The 16,699-nt window shown below is 58.6% G+C and overlaps 1 protein-coding gene across 3 annotated transcripts in view; it reads left to right on the forward strand.

The window, feature by feature from the left end:
- TAFA5 (TAFA chemokine like family member 5) overlaps positions 1 to 16,699 on the forward strand; it is a 193,069-nt gene that overhangs the window by 159,969 nt on the left and 16,401 nt on the right. For all 3 annotated transcript variants that reach the window (XM_067698425.1, XM_067698426.1, XM_067698427.1), the window contains exon 3: positions 1,506 to 1,633. In XM_067698425.1, coding sequence (XP_067554526.1) covers positions 1,506 to 1,633 — 128 coding nt within the window. The remainder of the gene's footprint in view (positions 1 to 1,505; positions 1,634 to 16,699) is intronic.

Genomic DNA, 16,699 nt, shown 5'->3' on the forward strand with positions numbered 1-16,699 from the left:
GGCTGAGCTCTCTGAGGTCAGTTCCTATAAGGGCACCAATGCTGTGGGGTGAGGCCCCACCCTTATGACCTCATTTAACCTCAGGTACTTCTGTAAAGGCCCTGTTTCCAAGTCCAGCCACTCTGGGGTCAGGACTTCATCCTGCGACTGCAGGGGGCGGGGGTCACAGCTCCGTCCGTAGCTTGGCCTAGAAAGGAGCCGGTCTCAGGATGACCAGCTGGCTGTGGGTAGAGAGATGCTTGGTGTGGGTCAGGTGAGCAGCACACTACCCACAGGGCCCTCTGCCTGCCCCTCGATCCCAGGACACTCCCCGCTGCGCTCAGGCAGTTCCCGCTTGTTTGTCAGAATTGGCAGCAAGGGGTCACCTGGGATGCCATCCTTGTCTGTTTTCCAGACCACCTCCCCGCCCACCCTTTGTTAAGACTCACCGAGTCACCCTCCCCTGCATGGCCCCAAGGCCCAGGCCCCCACGGGGTGAGGCCCCTCCCAGGTCCCCGATCGCCTTTGTAGGGACAGTCACTGCCTGCAGGACTGGTGGCGTGATTGGCGGCCCGCATGCCAAGTGGAAATGCTGGGACCCTTTAAAAGTTATTAAGAATTTCAAGATGCAGGAAGAGCAGGGTGGGGCCGTGGGGGCCGCTGCAGCCACCAAAGCAGTCGAACCTGCTTTAAAAGGACGCGCATCACTTCGTCCTAATTCAAAACGACCCGTAGTTCCCAGGTTCCGTGAACAGTTCCATGCATACAGTCGGTGTTCTCTCCATCACAGAGTCCCTCCTTCCAGGGTCTCCGTCACATATGGGTTCCCAGGCCCTCCCGCCACTGCCACAGAAAGGTGGTGGGTTTCCCAGGAAAAGAGAGACGCAGCCCCCTTCTGCCTGGAAGCGTGGGTATGGAGTCATCAGTGCTTAGCGGCCACGGGGTCTACCTTCCCCACCCCATCTGACAGTGACAAGGACTCGAGTCCTGATGTCACCAGCCCTGGGACGTCCTCGGGGGGAGGGGTTCCCTTTGTGGATGAGGGCCCTGGAGGGCCGTGGCCTCCGTACGATCTGCCAGGAGTCCCCACCCTCCCCCTGCCCACCTCCCTCCTAGCACCCACTCAGGCCCCAGGATTGCGGCCTGCGGTCGGGCAGTCCCCACTGCATCTGAGGGGGGTCCTGACCGGGAGACCTACCCCCACCCCCGCCCACTGCTGGCTCCCACGCAGATTCCAGACAAAGGAGAGAAGTACATTGTTGCCTCTGGGAAGGGAGGTTCTTGAAACTGTCCCCAGCGCCCTCAGTCACTACTTACTGAGTGGCCAATGGCAGAGCTGGTGGTGGGCAGTGAGCGATTGACTGCGAGGCCAGGGAGGGGGCAGCAGTCTGGCCAGGCCACTCTGATTGACACCAGCCGCTGCCCACTGGACCGTCCCGTCCCTGAATTCCGGTGCCGGGAATCGGGCTGCGAAGGTACGGCTCAAGCCCCAGGCCAGCGCTGACAGCTCTCTCTTCTCTCCGCAGCACGAATCATCAAAACAAAGCAGTGGTGTGACATGCTCCCTTGTCTGGAGGGGGAAGGCTGTGACTTGTTGATCAACCGGTCAGGCTGGACGTGCACGCAGCCCGGCGGGCGGATAAAGACCACCACGGTAGGTGCGCGGCGCTGGCTGTGCGGGGGGTGCGGGGACCTCAGGCAGCAGAGCACACTGGGGCGGGGTGCACCCCACACGCGCGATGACAGGACCGACACACAGGCTGCCAGCCCCGCCTCCTCCAGAACCTCCCTGCTCTGCGGCCGGATCAGTCTGTCGCCGGGCTGCTCAGACCCATCACACGGTCACTGAGTGCCCAGCGGCCCGAGAGGCTGGACAGAACCCCCTCCAGGCCGGTCAGCCCACACGACATTGCCGGTGAAGTTGTCCTGTTTCTGGGCCATGTACTCCCAGCTCCAGGCTGGGGGGAAGGTTAGAACCCACAGAAGGGCCTCGGAACGAAGGGCCTTTAAAGAGAAAGGATTGGGGAGGGGCCGTGGGCCTCGTCCAGGCCGTACCCTCGCCCCCCAGGCAGGCATGGTGGCTGTTCGGAGCACAGACCCCGAGAGCCCCTGAGGGTGCCTCTGTCCCTCCTGGATCCCACCGAGAGGGACAGTTGTGGACTCTGGGCTCCCCAGGCTGGTCTCCCGCAGGCTGGGAGGCAGAGGGCGGCAAAGTGGCTTTGGGGCTGTTTGCTCTGAGATTCCTTTCCCAAAGGAAAACTCATTAAGCACAGGCTGGGATGGTGTGGGCCAGGGGAGCGGGGCTGCCCGGCCGGGGCCACGGGGACGGCTCTGGTGCTCTGTACGCTGGGCCCGCACAGTGTTGGACTCCGCCAGCCAATTTTCACCCGTCATCCGGGCTCTTCCTCGTGACATTGACGTAGACAGCGGAGGACTGGGGTGGGCTATGGCTCCTGGCCAAAATTCCCACCTCGATGCTGGGGGACGTTATTTCAGGGAGGTCTGGGGTCTCATGGAAGGATCTGGATTTCTCCCCTGGCATCCATGGCAGAGAATCGGGGGCCACGGCCCCTCAGGAATTAGTCTAGAGGAAAACCCACCCCTTCCTGCCCTTGCAGCCTCCGCTGGAGAAGTCAGATGGGCTGTTTCAGCAACGTCCTTAAGAGGCCAATTAGGTGTAGCTGCTCCGAGATGAGACACAGACGCCCTGGTCCCACCGCCGGCAGGGAGGTCGGGTGGGGACAAGCCAGGCCTCCGGGGGCACATTCTGAGGGCGGGGCTGTCAAGTGGAGACGCGGGCCCGGGGCTGCACCCAGACAGCCCATCAGAGGTCTCGGAGGCCTCTTGTGTTGGCGGGAGTTCGGGCGGGGGGCCCTGCCTGCAGCCTCCCCTTGCAGGCCTGGGGGTCCGTTCCGAGCAGGGCCGCCCACGAGGAGCGGTGGGCTGGGCTGCAGCAGGCGCCCCCGGGTCCCCAGTTGTTGAAGCCGCAGCTGTGCGCTTGTCTGAGCGTCGGCCATGCTTGTTCGTGCACGTGCAACGCGGAGGCAAGGGATCTGTCGTCACACCTGGCAAGTGTGCGGGTGTGGCAGCTCCTCACCTGCCACCTGCCTCACTGCTCCGGGAGCGGAAGGGCTTCTGAGGTGGGGCCGCTGCCTCCCCGACCGTCTAGGAAGCAGCTGACCTTTCCGGGAGCAGAAGGGCCTCTGAGGTGGGGCCGCTGCCTCCCCGACCGTCTAGGAAGCAGCTGACCTTTCCAGGTTTCCCGAAAGGTGGAGACTGGGGGACAAGCAGACCCCTGGACCCCAGGGCCACCGCCCCCAGATCCGTGGGGCCCGGGGTCAGCGTGTGGATGTGCAGGGGGCCCGGGCCAGCCCTGGTGCGGAGGTGCTGCGTCGGGGGTCTTTTGAACGAACACCCACAGGAGGTGAGGCTTGGAGGGGGCTCCGGGCCACCCGCCCTCCGTGGCGGGCCTGGCTGTGCATGGATGCGGGGTCAGGCCTGCCCTCCAGGTCGCGTGGCCCCAGGCAGCACCCCTCAGTCTCCTCACGGTGAATCGGGGCATCTCCTCCCATCAAGCCCCCGAGCCCGTCCCGGCTCCCGGCGCCCTGCGCCCCCGCCCCTCGGAGGTTCTGGGGGGCCTCTACGTACAAAGGGCGCCCCTTCGGCAGCCCTAGCACCCTATCCCTGCAAGCGCAGCCTCAGGTCCTCAAGTTGCTCTAAGACGTTTGCTGGGAAGGTGCAGACAGTCGTTTTCTTCGGACTCACGGGTCTCGGGGCTCAGAACCATCACCTCGGGTTTCCAGCCGTGAAAACTGCAGCTGGGGTGGCTGAGGGAGGCCACGGCCGGGGGTCAGTGAGCCGTGGAGGTGGCTCTGCCCAATTCAGACGGGGCCTTGGCGCTGCAGAAGGCCCACGCGTCTTCCAGGTGAGAAGACAGTCTCTGATGCGCACATCCTGAGATCAGCCTGCCCTGGAGAGCACCTCATGCTGGAACAGGTGCATTAGGAGGAGCCCACGGTCTAGGCAGGAAGGCCCCGCCACACCTGGGGCAGGTCAGGGAGGGGTGCACCCGCTCAGGGCCCCTTCACTCCCCCGGCGGGAGGCGCTCACACTCGGAGACACGGCCGAGTGGCCGGACGTGTTCTGTGACAGTGACCTCCCGCCTATGTGCTGGCCCGCAGGGTCGCATCCCCACCGGGGAAGTGGGCCCCGCGTGCTTGGGTTGGCAGATCCCGCTGAAATGACCCTAGGGGACCAGCGAGCTCTGTCATCATCCCAAGTGTCTGCAGAGGTGACCCTGGCCTGTGTGCGGAGACCTATTTTCAAAGCTTTCTTAAAAGCTTACTTGAGCTCTTGACCCAAACACCTTATAATTGAAGCACGTAATCCCCTTCCACGATGACATCTCGGACCTCTTACAGACGGCAGACTAGCACTGTGGGGTTTCACATTTTAGCATAAATTGGTTTTCCGTGAGGGGGGCTGTAAGGCACCTCAGGATTGCTTGGCCACAGAACTGCTAATTCATCCCGGGTGCCAGGGTCTCAGCCCAGCGCCCCTGCAGCCAGGGCCACATCCAGAAGTGGCTGTCACCCCCCCACCACTGCCTGGTCACGCCCCACCCCCTTCTCTGCATGGGCCATGGCTGCTCCCTTCTCTGTGTCCCCAGCAGACCATGAGCTGCCCGAGGGCAGGCGCAGGCCTTGTGGTCCCGCCAGCCCCGGTCCCTCTTTCGGGGCTCCCGTACATCCATGTGATAAATTGATTAATGGGTTAGCAGAGCCCAGACCCCAGGCACATGCTGACGTTTGCATCTCCTAGATCACCTCTTTTCAAAGTGCAGGTCGTCACCCCATTAGTGGGTCGTGAAATTAATTTAGTGGCTCACGATCAGCGTTTTAAAGAAAGAGGAAGAAACAGAATAAAAACATCCAGGAGCATCTGTGTCTTGAGGGCAAAAGCTGCTTCGTGAAACGCACACAGGGTCACAGGTGAGGTCACGCGGGTACCAGGACAGGTTGCAGTGAAGAGCTGGGGACCCGGCATCCCGGAGGTACTCAGGGCGGCGGGGGGGACCTGGCGTCTGTGGCTCCCGCGATCCCTGTTCCGAGGGCTGCCTGTGACGTCGGTCGGCGCCGGGCAAGTGGAGCAGGTGGACATCACAGGCCCTCCCCAAGGTCGCAAACAGCATCCCCTCCTTGGCCCTCTCGCGGCCCCTTAGAGCAGAGCTGACCGGGCAGGCAGAGGGGAAGGAAAAGGCCAGGCCCCAGGTAGGCGTGAGGCCCCCGCGAGCGGAGCGCCGTCCTGCCCACCCTCGGCTTCTGTCCAGATGTGAGCAGCTGGGGCGGCGCCCGGGCTTTTGTGGCACTCAGGACAGTCGGATACACGCTCCATCTGCCACGTGCAGTGCTTCTGTGTTAAAGATGGTCCACGTAGCTGCGATAATGAATACCTCCTGGACCAGAACAAACCACCTGGGTGAATCCGTCTCTCAGATGCACAATTAAGTCCTACGTTTTAATTCTGTGCTGCCTGGACACAGCACCGTGGGGGGCAAGGAGCCCCCTTGGGGGGTGTCTGTACAATCTACTCCAGGACCTTGGATGTCATGGAAATTCATGACAAGAGAAGCACTTTCCCAGGAGCTGCCTCTGATCACCTTTGCCCCAGGAAGTCCGAATTCTGCCCAGGCCCAGGTGTCCTGGACCTGGGAGTGCACAGCAGCGAGGTGCGGACGGGCCCCCGGGGGGCTCCCTTAGGCCCCGGAGGGACGGAGGAGTGCCCAGCTCCGCCTGAAGCCTGGAGGCCTGCAGCTCATCACCCCTGCCTCCCGCATCTTGTCGTGAACTGGCCGTGCTTGGGCCGGGCAGCCCGGCACTTAGGCCAGCGTGCGCTGCGCACACTGACCCACTGACCCACGTCCAGGCCCAGGCGGCTCTTACTGTCGCTCCTCCGTGCCGAGTGTCCATCCTCCACGTGGCTGGTCCAGGATTGAAGAGCCAGCCCGGTACGGGGCAGGGGGTGGGGAGGGAGCAGTGCCCCTTCTGGTCGTCGGTCCTCACCGTCCCAGGGCCGGCCGGCCTCACCCGGGCTGCCCCCCCAGACCCAGTGCCACCCCACCCAGGAAGCTTGGAGCTTCCGGAGGGAGGAGTCCTAGGTCCGACCTGGAGGCCTCTACGTTCCCGGATTCAAAATGTACTACCCGAGGGCCTCGTGTGTGTCCAGTGTGGGCCCCTCCCACCGAGATTCCTGAGAAAGGCTGTCCGGGGCCTTCTGTCCAAGGAGCTCACCCAGCACGTGGCCCAGGCCTCCACGCTTCAGCCAGGGTCCTTGTGCCACGTGCCCACCCAGGGCTGGACACACAGAAGGAGAAGCCTCGGGGGCCCCGAGCTTGGACCCCTCACGCTGGGGCTCACGTTCTCGAAGGGCAGTCAGGGGCACTTTGCAGGTGCTTGTACCAGGCTCCCAGGTGTAAAGAACAGAATACACGCTTCCCACTTCTGCCCGCTGGAAACCCCTGGAGGTGGGGGGGACGTGCGGGGAATGAACGGAAGAGGAGGCGACAGCGAAGCCAAATGGGAGAGGCAGCTGCACTCGGCAGGTCACGGGGAGCTGAACCCCAGAGGAGCGGCAGGGTCACGCTCAGACCCCAGGACTCAGGAGTCGGGGCGCAGGCCCCCTGCGTGTGGAGTGGAGGTGGAGCTGACAGGGGGCCGGTGGAAAGGCTGCAGGAGGGCTCCCAGGTCCTCCCTACCCGGACTGTGGCTGTGGCCCCCTGTGTGCCCCGCAGGAGCCCGAAGCCCCCAGAGGCTCACGCCGGGGAGGAATCACACCTTCACAACTCTGGACCCCATAAGGCCAACGCCAAGTGCAGGGGAACTTCCTGAAAACCCGGAGACGGAGAGAAACCCAAGTCCCGAGATGTGAGACCCACCCACTCCCAGAGGGTGCGGTCAGGACACGGGGGGTTCTTTACCGAGAAACTTAGGCTCTGAGCTTCCCACGGCTGCTGTAGCAAGTGACCACACACTGGGTGACTTCCAGGAACAAAAATCACCCCCTCGCAGTGTGGAGGCCAGAGGTCCAGAGGGGTCAGTGCGGCCGTGCTCCCTCTGCATCCTCGGGGAGGGTCCTTCCTGACTCTTCCAGCCTCTAGGGTTTGCCTGCCGTCCTGGGGCCTCCTGGACTGTGGCCATGTCCCACCAGGCTCGGCCTCCGGCTTCCTCCCCGGGCATCTGAACTTCCCTCTTTCCTCTTACAGAGATGCCAGCATCTCATTTAGGGCCCGCCCTACATGAGGGATGATTTCATCTCAAGGTCCTTAACTAATTGCATCTTCAAAGACCCAATTCCGAAGAAGGTCATATTCTGAGGTTTCGGGTGGACAAGAGTTTGGGGGGAGGGTATCCCGCTAGCCTACCAACCACGCCTGATGCAGAACCTGGGCGCTGTGAGCTGGGGTCTGAGGCCCCTCTGTGAAGCCCCCCATCCCCCCGCCGGGCTTCTAGCATCAGGATCCTCGTCTGGTGGGAAGAGAGAGATGACAAACAAACACAAACCTAAGGAAAGGGGTTAGGAGCTTAGAGGGGACAGACAGCAGAGGCAGCAGAGAGGAGGTGGTACAGACACGGAGATGCACGGCGAGCCCGCCAGGCTCGCTGCCCAAGGTCACCTTCACCCCCAGCTCCCACCCAGAGTCGGGGCTGCTTGTCTCAAGGCAGTAGCTTCCTTGAAGGAAGACTTATTTCAAGAGCTGTAAGAAGACAAGAAAGCCCTTCTGGAAATTACACACGTGCACACACACGTGATGTGTGTATATGTCTTCGCAGACTTAATATGTACCTGTATGAGTGTGTGTGTGTGTGTGACAGAATTTGTTAAAACTCCAGCAAACGTTTGGGATATAAAATTGAGGAAATCTCAAAAAGCCAGGAGCAGAACTTAAAAAAAGAAGTAGGAAGAGTAGGAAAGGAAAAGAAGAAACAGATTAGAAGACCGATTCAGGAGGTCTAAAGAATATACGATCCAAAAATAGAGACCAATGAAGAAGGAATTATCAAAGACATATTTTCTAAAGAAATTCCCAGGACTCAAAGCCCGGGTTTCCTGTGTGCCAGGACTCACCGCGGGCCAGAAATGAAGGAAGAAAGACCCATCCTGAGGCGTATCAGCATGAAATTTCAGGCCACTGGAGATGAAAACAACATTGTAAAAACTCAGAGGGAAAAAATAGGTCACGTACAAAGCCTCAGACATCAGAGTGTATCTGGCTTCTCAGCGGAAGCGCTCCAAGCCAGAAAGCAGCCGAGTTGGGATGCGTTGGAATTCCACGCCGCGGCCCAGCAGCCCGTGGGGGTAGGGGTCCTCCAGCCTGAAGTCAGTAACTGGGACGGCCCTCCCGGGGTCAGGCAGCCGTGGCCCTGCTCCCCACTCTGGGCGCCCCATCCTCAGGAGGCTGTGCGTGCAGTGGTCCAGCCCCCGGCACGGCCCCCGCTGGCAGGACGGGCTCCTCGAGGGAGGGGCACTGGATGGACATGCTCCCCGAAAGTTGTGGGCAACCCCCAAATGCAGAGGAGTCAGGCAGTGGGATGCCCTGAGCTTCCCCAGGAACACAAAAAGGGAAATCATCCAGGATGCTCCAGGGAATGTCTGGGAGCCTCGGGTCTGACGCAGCCCTGCAGGTGTATCGAGATCTCACGCCCTGTCACCTGTTGGGCACCGCGGCTGCCCTCGGGGAGGTCAGGCCCCTCGCGCGATGGACACACACGCTTCCTCGCAGAGCTCACGTCGGTCGTCGACACCACTTCCCAGGGAGCTGACCTAGCCGGAAGTCAGGACCTGTCTGCGGCCAGCTCCCCAGGCGCCGGCCCTTGGAGTTCAGGGGACCAGGCATCACCAGCAGCGTGTGAGGCGGGACCCAGGGGCCGTACGAGGTGTGAGTCCATCCTGAGCGGCTTCTGAGGGACTCTCGAGGCACCGGGATGGGCTTGGGCGTGGAGTTCAGGTCACTGTCTGAGGCCGGGCGGGGCGGCAGGTGAGATGTTGAGGTCTCGGCAGGAGCGGTGGGACCCTGACGTGCCTGCAGTGCCAGGGAGGGGACACGGCTGCACACGGCGGGTGCAGGGGGGTGAGGAGAGGCGGGGCTCAGGACGACTGGTGACCCCGGCCTGACCCCTCCTGGCCCACACGCAGCAGGCCAGGGGCGCACCCAGGTCGGAAGGGCCAGGACTCGCTGAGGACAAAGCGGGGCCGCGTGGCGGCCCCCCAGCAACCGCGTGGAAGCAGTTTGTGTGGGTCCCCCAGCAGCGGGGGTAGGGGCCGTGGTCCTGGAGGAGAGCTCAGAGGTGTCCTGGCGGGTGAGATCCGCTGCTGTGTGGCCGACGCCGCGTGGCCAATGAGGGGAGGAGGCGGCTTAGGTCCGGCGGGGCCCGCTGTGCGCCCTTTGCCCCCTTCCCAGCCTCGCCAGGGAGCCCGTGCTTTGTCTTTCTCCCAGAGCTTGGCCCGGCCGGCTCTGCGTTCCCCTCGGCTCCGCAGGGTGCCCCCTGAGCCTGCCAGGCTCCCTCCCAGGCCTGCGGCCACCCAGGAGCTCCTGCAGCCTTTCTGATGCTCTGCGGTGTCTGAGGTGCCACGCCCCCACTTTGCTGTCCCTCGTGGGAGTCCTTCTGTCTTTCTCTGGGAACGTGGCTCCTTCCATGGCCAAGGTGGCAGGGCCTCCTCCCCCAGGGCAAGGACTTTGGGGAGGCTTTGGTGCGGTTGTCACTCCCCCTGACCGGCGTCCTCCAGGCCTCACTCCCGTCACAGCCGAAGGCCTTCTCTCCTCCACCATCTGGCCGTCCGTCCGCTTTGGGCTCAGGCCAGCACCCGCCCTGGGCCCCGGGAACCGTGGGCTCCGTCCCCCGTGTGGAGGAACACACGCTCAGTCCATTTCATGACCCGGGGCTTCGGGGGTCCCCAGCCTCCCTGCCGGGTGTGAGTTCCCACAGACAGGACTATCGCGACACCAGGTGTGGGGAAGGCCAGGGTTGCCTGGGGACACTTGGGGGGTGCTTGTCCTCTCTGCTCCCAAACGAATGAGCCATCCCGGCAAGCAGAAAGGTTCATTACAGACCCTTACCGCTTCCTGCTCTGAAAACCAAAGGAAGGAAACTGGTCCTGAGCTGGGATGAGGTGGTGTGTGCCCTTCTCATCCGAGGCCACGGTCGGCCGCCTTCTGCCTGGTCTCTCCTGTTTCCTGTGGGAGGAGGAGATGGTCAGTCCTGAGGATCTGCTGGGATCTCCCACCCTGAGAGGGCCCACAGGGTCCGTGCTTCCGGCCCCTGCCCAGGCCTTTCCCCTCCTACAGATGATGCCCAGTGGGACCCTGGCCAGGAGGCTGCAGGAATGGCGCAGGGTGAGGCCACAGCCTCCTGTCATCCGCGAAGCTCTCCGCCCGGCGGGGAGCAACAGGGCCTCAGCCCAGTCCGTCTCTCCAGGAAGACTCCTTGACCTATGTGGTCCCTCCCGGTTCTGGATGCCGGCTCTGCGCTGGGTATCGGGCTCGGGGCCACGTCTGCCCCTTGAGGGGATGGGAGGGACAGAGGAGGAGCTGGCCGAACCGTGAGTTCTGGGGCTGAGTCGCCCCCCAGGCAGAGCTGGGAGGCTGCCGTCTATCTTCTGGAATCTGATCGGATGGTGTTTATGGCGGGTTTTGCCGGAGGCCACACGGTGCTCGGAGGTTGAACTGGGGGCAGAGAGCAGGGCCCTGGGGCCTGGGGGTGAGCTCGGCAGGAGGGCTGGGGAGAGGAAAAGCCTGGAAGGAGCACTGTGGGTGGGAGGACCGCCCCCTCTCACCACTGAGGGGGCTGAGATGGGTGGGCCCCAGCCAGGCCAGCCCCTCCGTCTATCTTCCAAGGACCACCCGGGAGGGGCCTGGATGCTCTGTGCCCACGTCGTGCTCCCAAGGGCGAGAGGCTTTTGTGCAGGAGGTTCCAGGATAAACGTGGAGGAACCAGCGGACGGTGGGTCCTCCTCCAGGAGAACCTCGGTACCTGCCACTCGCCAGTTCTCTCTTCCTCACAAGCAATGAAAAATACCCTGTCGTGACTCTGATCCCCGTCTGCAATCCGTATTGTGTGCTTTAGAATCACTGCTATTCATCATGGCAATAATAGCTGGACATTTTAATAGATTCTGTGTGTAAACACAGACGGAGATGGTCCGGCACCAACGCATCGCGAGCACTGACATTCTTCATTTTCTCGGCAGAAGTGAGCCCAGAAACAAAAAACGGGTTTGACGAAACCCACAATATTCCCATGGGCGCTTTCTGCCAGTTTCATTATAGGAGGCGTGACACGCGGATGGCCGTTTACAGTAATTATGCTGCGTGAGTCTCGATTTTCCTTAAAGCAGTTGTCCTTTGAATCATTTTAAATCCGTAAATGGCAAGGGTTGAAACAGGAGGAGAGGGGTCCAGTGGAGAAAGCCAGTGGGCACTGGACGGGCCACCATGGTGGGGTCGGGTGTTCCTGACACCGCAGAGGTGACAGGCAGCCTACCAAGAGGACCAGGTCAGGGTCAGGGTCAGGGTCAGCAGAGTTCTGACCTGCTTTTGCGAACCTAGGGGTGGCCTTCCCCTTGGCCCTGCACGGGCAGCCGGGTCACGTGATCAGTACATCAGTACTGCCAGCTCCCCCTTCCCTCCGCTCCCCCCCGCCCCGCTGTCCTCCATCCTTTTTGGCTCCATGTTGGATGCCGGGATGCACGGATGAAGCACTCGTGGCCTCCAGATCTCACGCCTGAAGAATCCCTGGAGGGGCCGCTTTGGGGGCTGCAAGAATGGCTATTACTTAACACGTGAGGTCAGGTAGTTGCTGACCAGATGGAAGAGAATGCTTTCTGCAGGACCTCGGTGAGAGGGGGATGCTGGCCAGGTACCCAAGTCCTACAGCTCAGCCTGATGGGGGAGCCTGGGATGCAAGTTTTCCAAATAGTCCCAGATCTCAGCAGTCCTAAGGGAAGCCTGGGGCCCCACCTTCGGTGGGGTATGTGTCCCCGTAGGGGGACCCTCAGAGAACGGCGCTGTTGATCAGGACAGCCGTTCTAGAGCGAGCAGACATTGCTACCACCATGCTGTCCATTTCAGCCAGCCCGCCACGCCGGCCAGGGCTGTCCGGGGCCTGCCACCTCCCCCCGGCCCTGTGCCACGGCCGGGAGCGCCCCTGTGGTCCTGCAGGCATGCAGTGCGTTCTCAGCGTGTCAACGTGAGCCTACATTAAGGATGCGCGAAGTTCAGAGTCATCCCCGGTTTCCAGCAGAGCTGTTTGAGTTGATACTCTGTTGATTCCACGTTTCATGAACTAATTGGGCAGAACGACAGGCAAAGCTGCTGAGAACACGGTTTTGCCCTGTTGGTTTACTACGTCCTTGTAATCTTACACGTGACATTTCATTACCTAGTGATTTATTTTTTTCATGAAAGACAAAGGTAAATCTGATGCTGCTTTACTGTGAAAAGGCAGATCGTATATTTGAGATGGAAGTTAAGTCAGCACGAGCATGGCAGAACTCGCCAGGGCAGTGATGTGCTTCCTAACCCCGCGTGGCTCTGGCTCTGATTCGGAAAAACGGGCCCCTGGCATCTGCTCCACCCACCCCAGCCTGCCCCTCACGCCCCAGGGTCTGGACACCCAAACCTCTCTCTGTGGTTGTGTCTTGCGCTCGGCCCTCTCGCTGCGGTCCGGGTGTGACCCACGGTCCCCAGCCCAGCCCCTCCGCCCACAGAGCAGCTCTGATGGCTTCTGGGCGCCGCAGAGGGTGTGAAATACGGCATTTGGCGTAGACATTTGTTAAAGATCAGTCTTGACAAATGAAATAGAGGGACTTGTGTCTCAATCTAAATCCCTTTAAATGCCAGCTCCCCATTAAACTGAGGTGTGCCCGGTGACGTAAGTGTCGGGATGGCACCAAGGCCGGCATTGTCGTCTCTGCGGCTCTGCCCCTGCGTCCCCTCCTCCCCCAACCAGAGCGTCGTCTCAGGCTCACCTGGACCCGTGTGGGATCGCACCTCCCCACACTGCCCTGTTGTGTCAAGCCCTGTTCTCTGGGCCCCCGGACAGGGCCGCCCCCTGCCCCGCCCCTGCCGCCTGCAGGGGCGGCAGGTGTAATGCACACCTGGGAGGCTGGCCTTGAGGGAGTCACTTTCACCTCTCAGAGCCTCAGTTTCCTCATCTGTGGAAGGGGTAAGCGTGACCCCAGGCTGACGTCACAGGTCCTTGGGGTTTGGGGAAAGGGCAGTAGTGGATGAGAAGCATTTCTAAACCCCAGGGGAGTCTCTGTAGGTGAAAGGTTGGTGACTTTCCTCCTGTGGCACCTTCCAGAATATGTGCGCATGTTCCCAATGGCTGCATCCGAATGAAGCCACACCCTCGTTCCCTCCTGAAACCCTTCGGTGCCTTGTAGCAGGGACGCCCAGGCCCCGGGGGTGTCTCTCCACTCTGCGTGTCCGGGCTGCACCTGGCCGTGTGCGGTCATGGCCGTGTGCGGTCATGGCCATGAGGCTTCAGGGTTTCATAGGACAGATGGGCGTGTGATGGGCGAGGAACAGGCAAGTGGAGACCTGCATTTTCCCTCTCCCCCATGACCTTTGCCTTCCACGCCACGAGGATGGCATATGCTCCCCGGACCTTTGGAGGAGAGAGGAAGAGTCTGGTCCTCGTGCCAAGTCTGTGGAGAAGTGGCCGTGGCTTTCTGGATTACTAGGGTGACAGACTCATCACACTGGCTGAACAGCCTCTGCCCAGCTTCCAATTTCAAAAGATTTTGAAACTAAGGACAACTGGCAATAGCATCATGACTTGGAGAGAAGAGAAGTGTGCACTGAGGTCAGGTAAGACCCCGCTGGGTGCTTTGCCAGAGTGGACGGTAGAAACCTTAGGATGCCCCTGCTTTTTTATCCTGCGAGCCCCTGCTCTAAGACCTCCTGTGATGTACAAAGAGCCCAGGGCCTCCTCCTGGTGCCTGGACCTAACCTTCGGACCTAGAGACCCCTGCAGTGGTCAGAAAACAATCAGGCAGAGTTGGAGCCTCCCTGCACCGTGGTTCCCCCTTCCCTCTGTGAATACGCGGCTCTAGCAGGACCAGGAAAAGACGCCAGCGCAGAGGTGAGCTCCACTGGAAGGGGCAGAGTTAGCAGGAAGAGCCTCTCACCTGGGGCAGGAGAAGCCAGATGACGGGCTCACCAAGGCCATGTTGTCCCCCCTCAGTCTTCCGTTCTCAAAACTCTGCAGCTCAGACAGAAAACCTGACCTCCCTGGTGGGATCAGACCCCACTGAGAGCTGCCTTTTGGGTCCCATGAAGATCGAGGGTCTCTGCACATCACCCCAAACCTCTGGGCCAGCCTGGGTCAGGCGGAGCCTCCCACAGCCCCTGGAACTGAGAGGAAGGGTGCAGACTCCCTCCCCCTGAGCCTGCTGGCTCGTTCCTGGCCGGGATTGGCCTCTGCCTGTTTAAAAGGGAATAAGAAAAGCATCACAGCCAAAATATAAGCAGGAGCCTCTGAAGGGATGCGCGCTGTCTATGGAGAGGAGCACTTTCTGCAGACCGAAAGGCAGGGTTAGCTCTGGAAATAACCCCTGCAGTAAACGTGAGGCTTCTGGTCAGTGTCTGCTTGTGGGCATCAAAGAGCTAAAAGAGGCTGTGACCTCTGTGACCCCAGAGCAAGAAGCCTGAAGGAAGGGCAGCCTGGGATGAAATGCAGGCAAACGTCCAAAGGTTTGCAGGGCCAAATAGAGGCTGAACTCCATGGGACCCAGAACATCAGAGTGGATTGAGATGTGTACAGAAGCTGCAGATAATGGACATGTCACTGCAGAGGATCAACACAAGGATGTGAACCAACCTTAAACCGAGAGGCAGTTCATAGGAGACCCAGAAAATGAAGCCAAAGAGAGAGATGTTATAAGTACAGAAGACAGGACAGAAATCCAACCTGGGAAGGTGGATGCCGCTGCGGGGAGCCACGTGGCGAGAACAAAGAATAACCACGTTAAGGTGAAAAGAGAGAGTTGCCGAGAAGCTGTCCTGAGCCAGGGGAAACCCCCAATTAAAGCAGAATGAGAGCATCTGGGACCCAAGCACCCATGGCAATATCTGTGAATCGGAAGAGTGAAGGAAAACTCTCTAATCATCCAGGTTGTACTGGAGAAAAAAATTAAGGCAGGAGGACAAGTCCATAGACCTCTGAAGGCATAGACAAGCCACCTCTGAACCCAGGAGACCCAGAACCAGAGTGAAGGACAGACCATCTCCAGGGATTTGTCAAAAAATGCTTTTACTTGTAAGTTCAGTCCTATTTCTGGTTGTTGTTCTGGACACAGGGAGTAAACAGGATGGCTTTAAATTTGCAAGGATTTAGAAAGTGTACCACCCACATACCTTTCCTGAAAGAGTCAATGAAAGATGCCCTGGAGCCAATCAAAGAAATACGAATGGGTGGCTGATGACCTCGGAAAGGTCATAGATCATATGTAAGAAGATCAGTGGTGACTAGATACCAATTAACTACATGGGGCTTAGATATAAATTATTCCTGTAACTGTGGTTATGCAGTTGAACACAAAATTGGCGACACTGTTATTTAATGTACTCTGTATGTTGTGAAGACTATTTTTGTATAATCTGATTTGTAACTTCTGGTTAAATTGACAACAGCTGCAGGGGGCAGCTGCAGACGAAGAAAAGAGTCACTTAATGTCTCTTCATGGAAAGAAAGAACTTACATCACTAGGGAAATGGCTTAATCATTAAAAGTGCATTTGATTAACATAAAGGCCACCACTAATAGAAACAAGAACATGATTTCTCCTAAACTACAGTGGAAGAAAAAGCAAGTAAAACTGTGTGTAAGGAAATGAACCATGAAAGGAGCAGAACCAGAAATCAGTGTGGAACATGCTGATCAAGGCAGAAATGCAGCCTCAGTGGTGACAATAAATGTAAGTGGGTTAGCCTTCTCTTCTAAAAGGCAGAGACTATCAAATCAGGTTTTTTAAATAGTCAAATATGTGTTGCCTTCTAAGGGCACTGCTACAAACAAACCAAAAAGTTTAAAAGCAAATAATAAACAAAGTTACTAGGCAAGTGAAATGGAAAGGAAATCAGTAGGTAAAGTGATTAAATTGGAACAATATGGTGGCATATATTGATACATTTAAGGTGTGTATATAGTTATTGACACATACTGATCCATGACAGTTCAAACTAGTAGAAGTATCACAGAAACCTTTATGTACTGATTAACATAAGTTTACAGGAAGCAAACCCAAGTACAAATAAACAAAGTGATCAGAAACACAATTTTTAGTTGGAATTTAAACAGCTCTTAAATCTGTGTTAAGGTCAAATAAACACCACTGATAATAACAATAAAAAGAACCAGGGCATAGATCTTTTGAAAAATGAAATTACCAAGGTTGAATTTGCAGCAACATAGTGAACATTATAACATACAAATAGGCTGCTTCTAACTTTCTATTATTTATGAAATTTACAAAAATATCCATAATCCAGGTTACTGACCAACCTAAGAGGAAGCATGTGCCAACTTTCTTTTCCAACCACAATGTGATATATTTAAAACTATACCCAAAATAATGACCTTAACCCTAGCAACCAGAACCTTCCTGTAATTTGTTGGTTGAAGGATGAAATAAAACATGCAGACCGACCCACGAGTCACAT

Source organism: Pseudorca crassidens, chromosome 11 (genome assembly GCF_039906515.1).
Source record: "Pseudorca crassidens isolate mPseCra1 chromosome 11, mPseCra1.hap1, whole genome shotgun sequence".
NCBI classification, from domain to species: Eukaryota; Metazoa; Chordata; class Mammalia; order Artiodactyla; family Delphinidae; genus Pseudorca; species Pseudorca crassidens.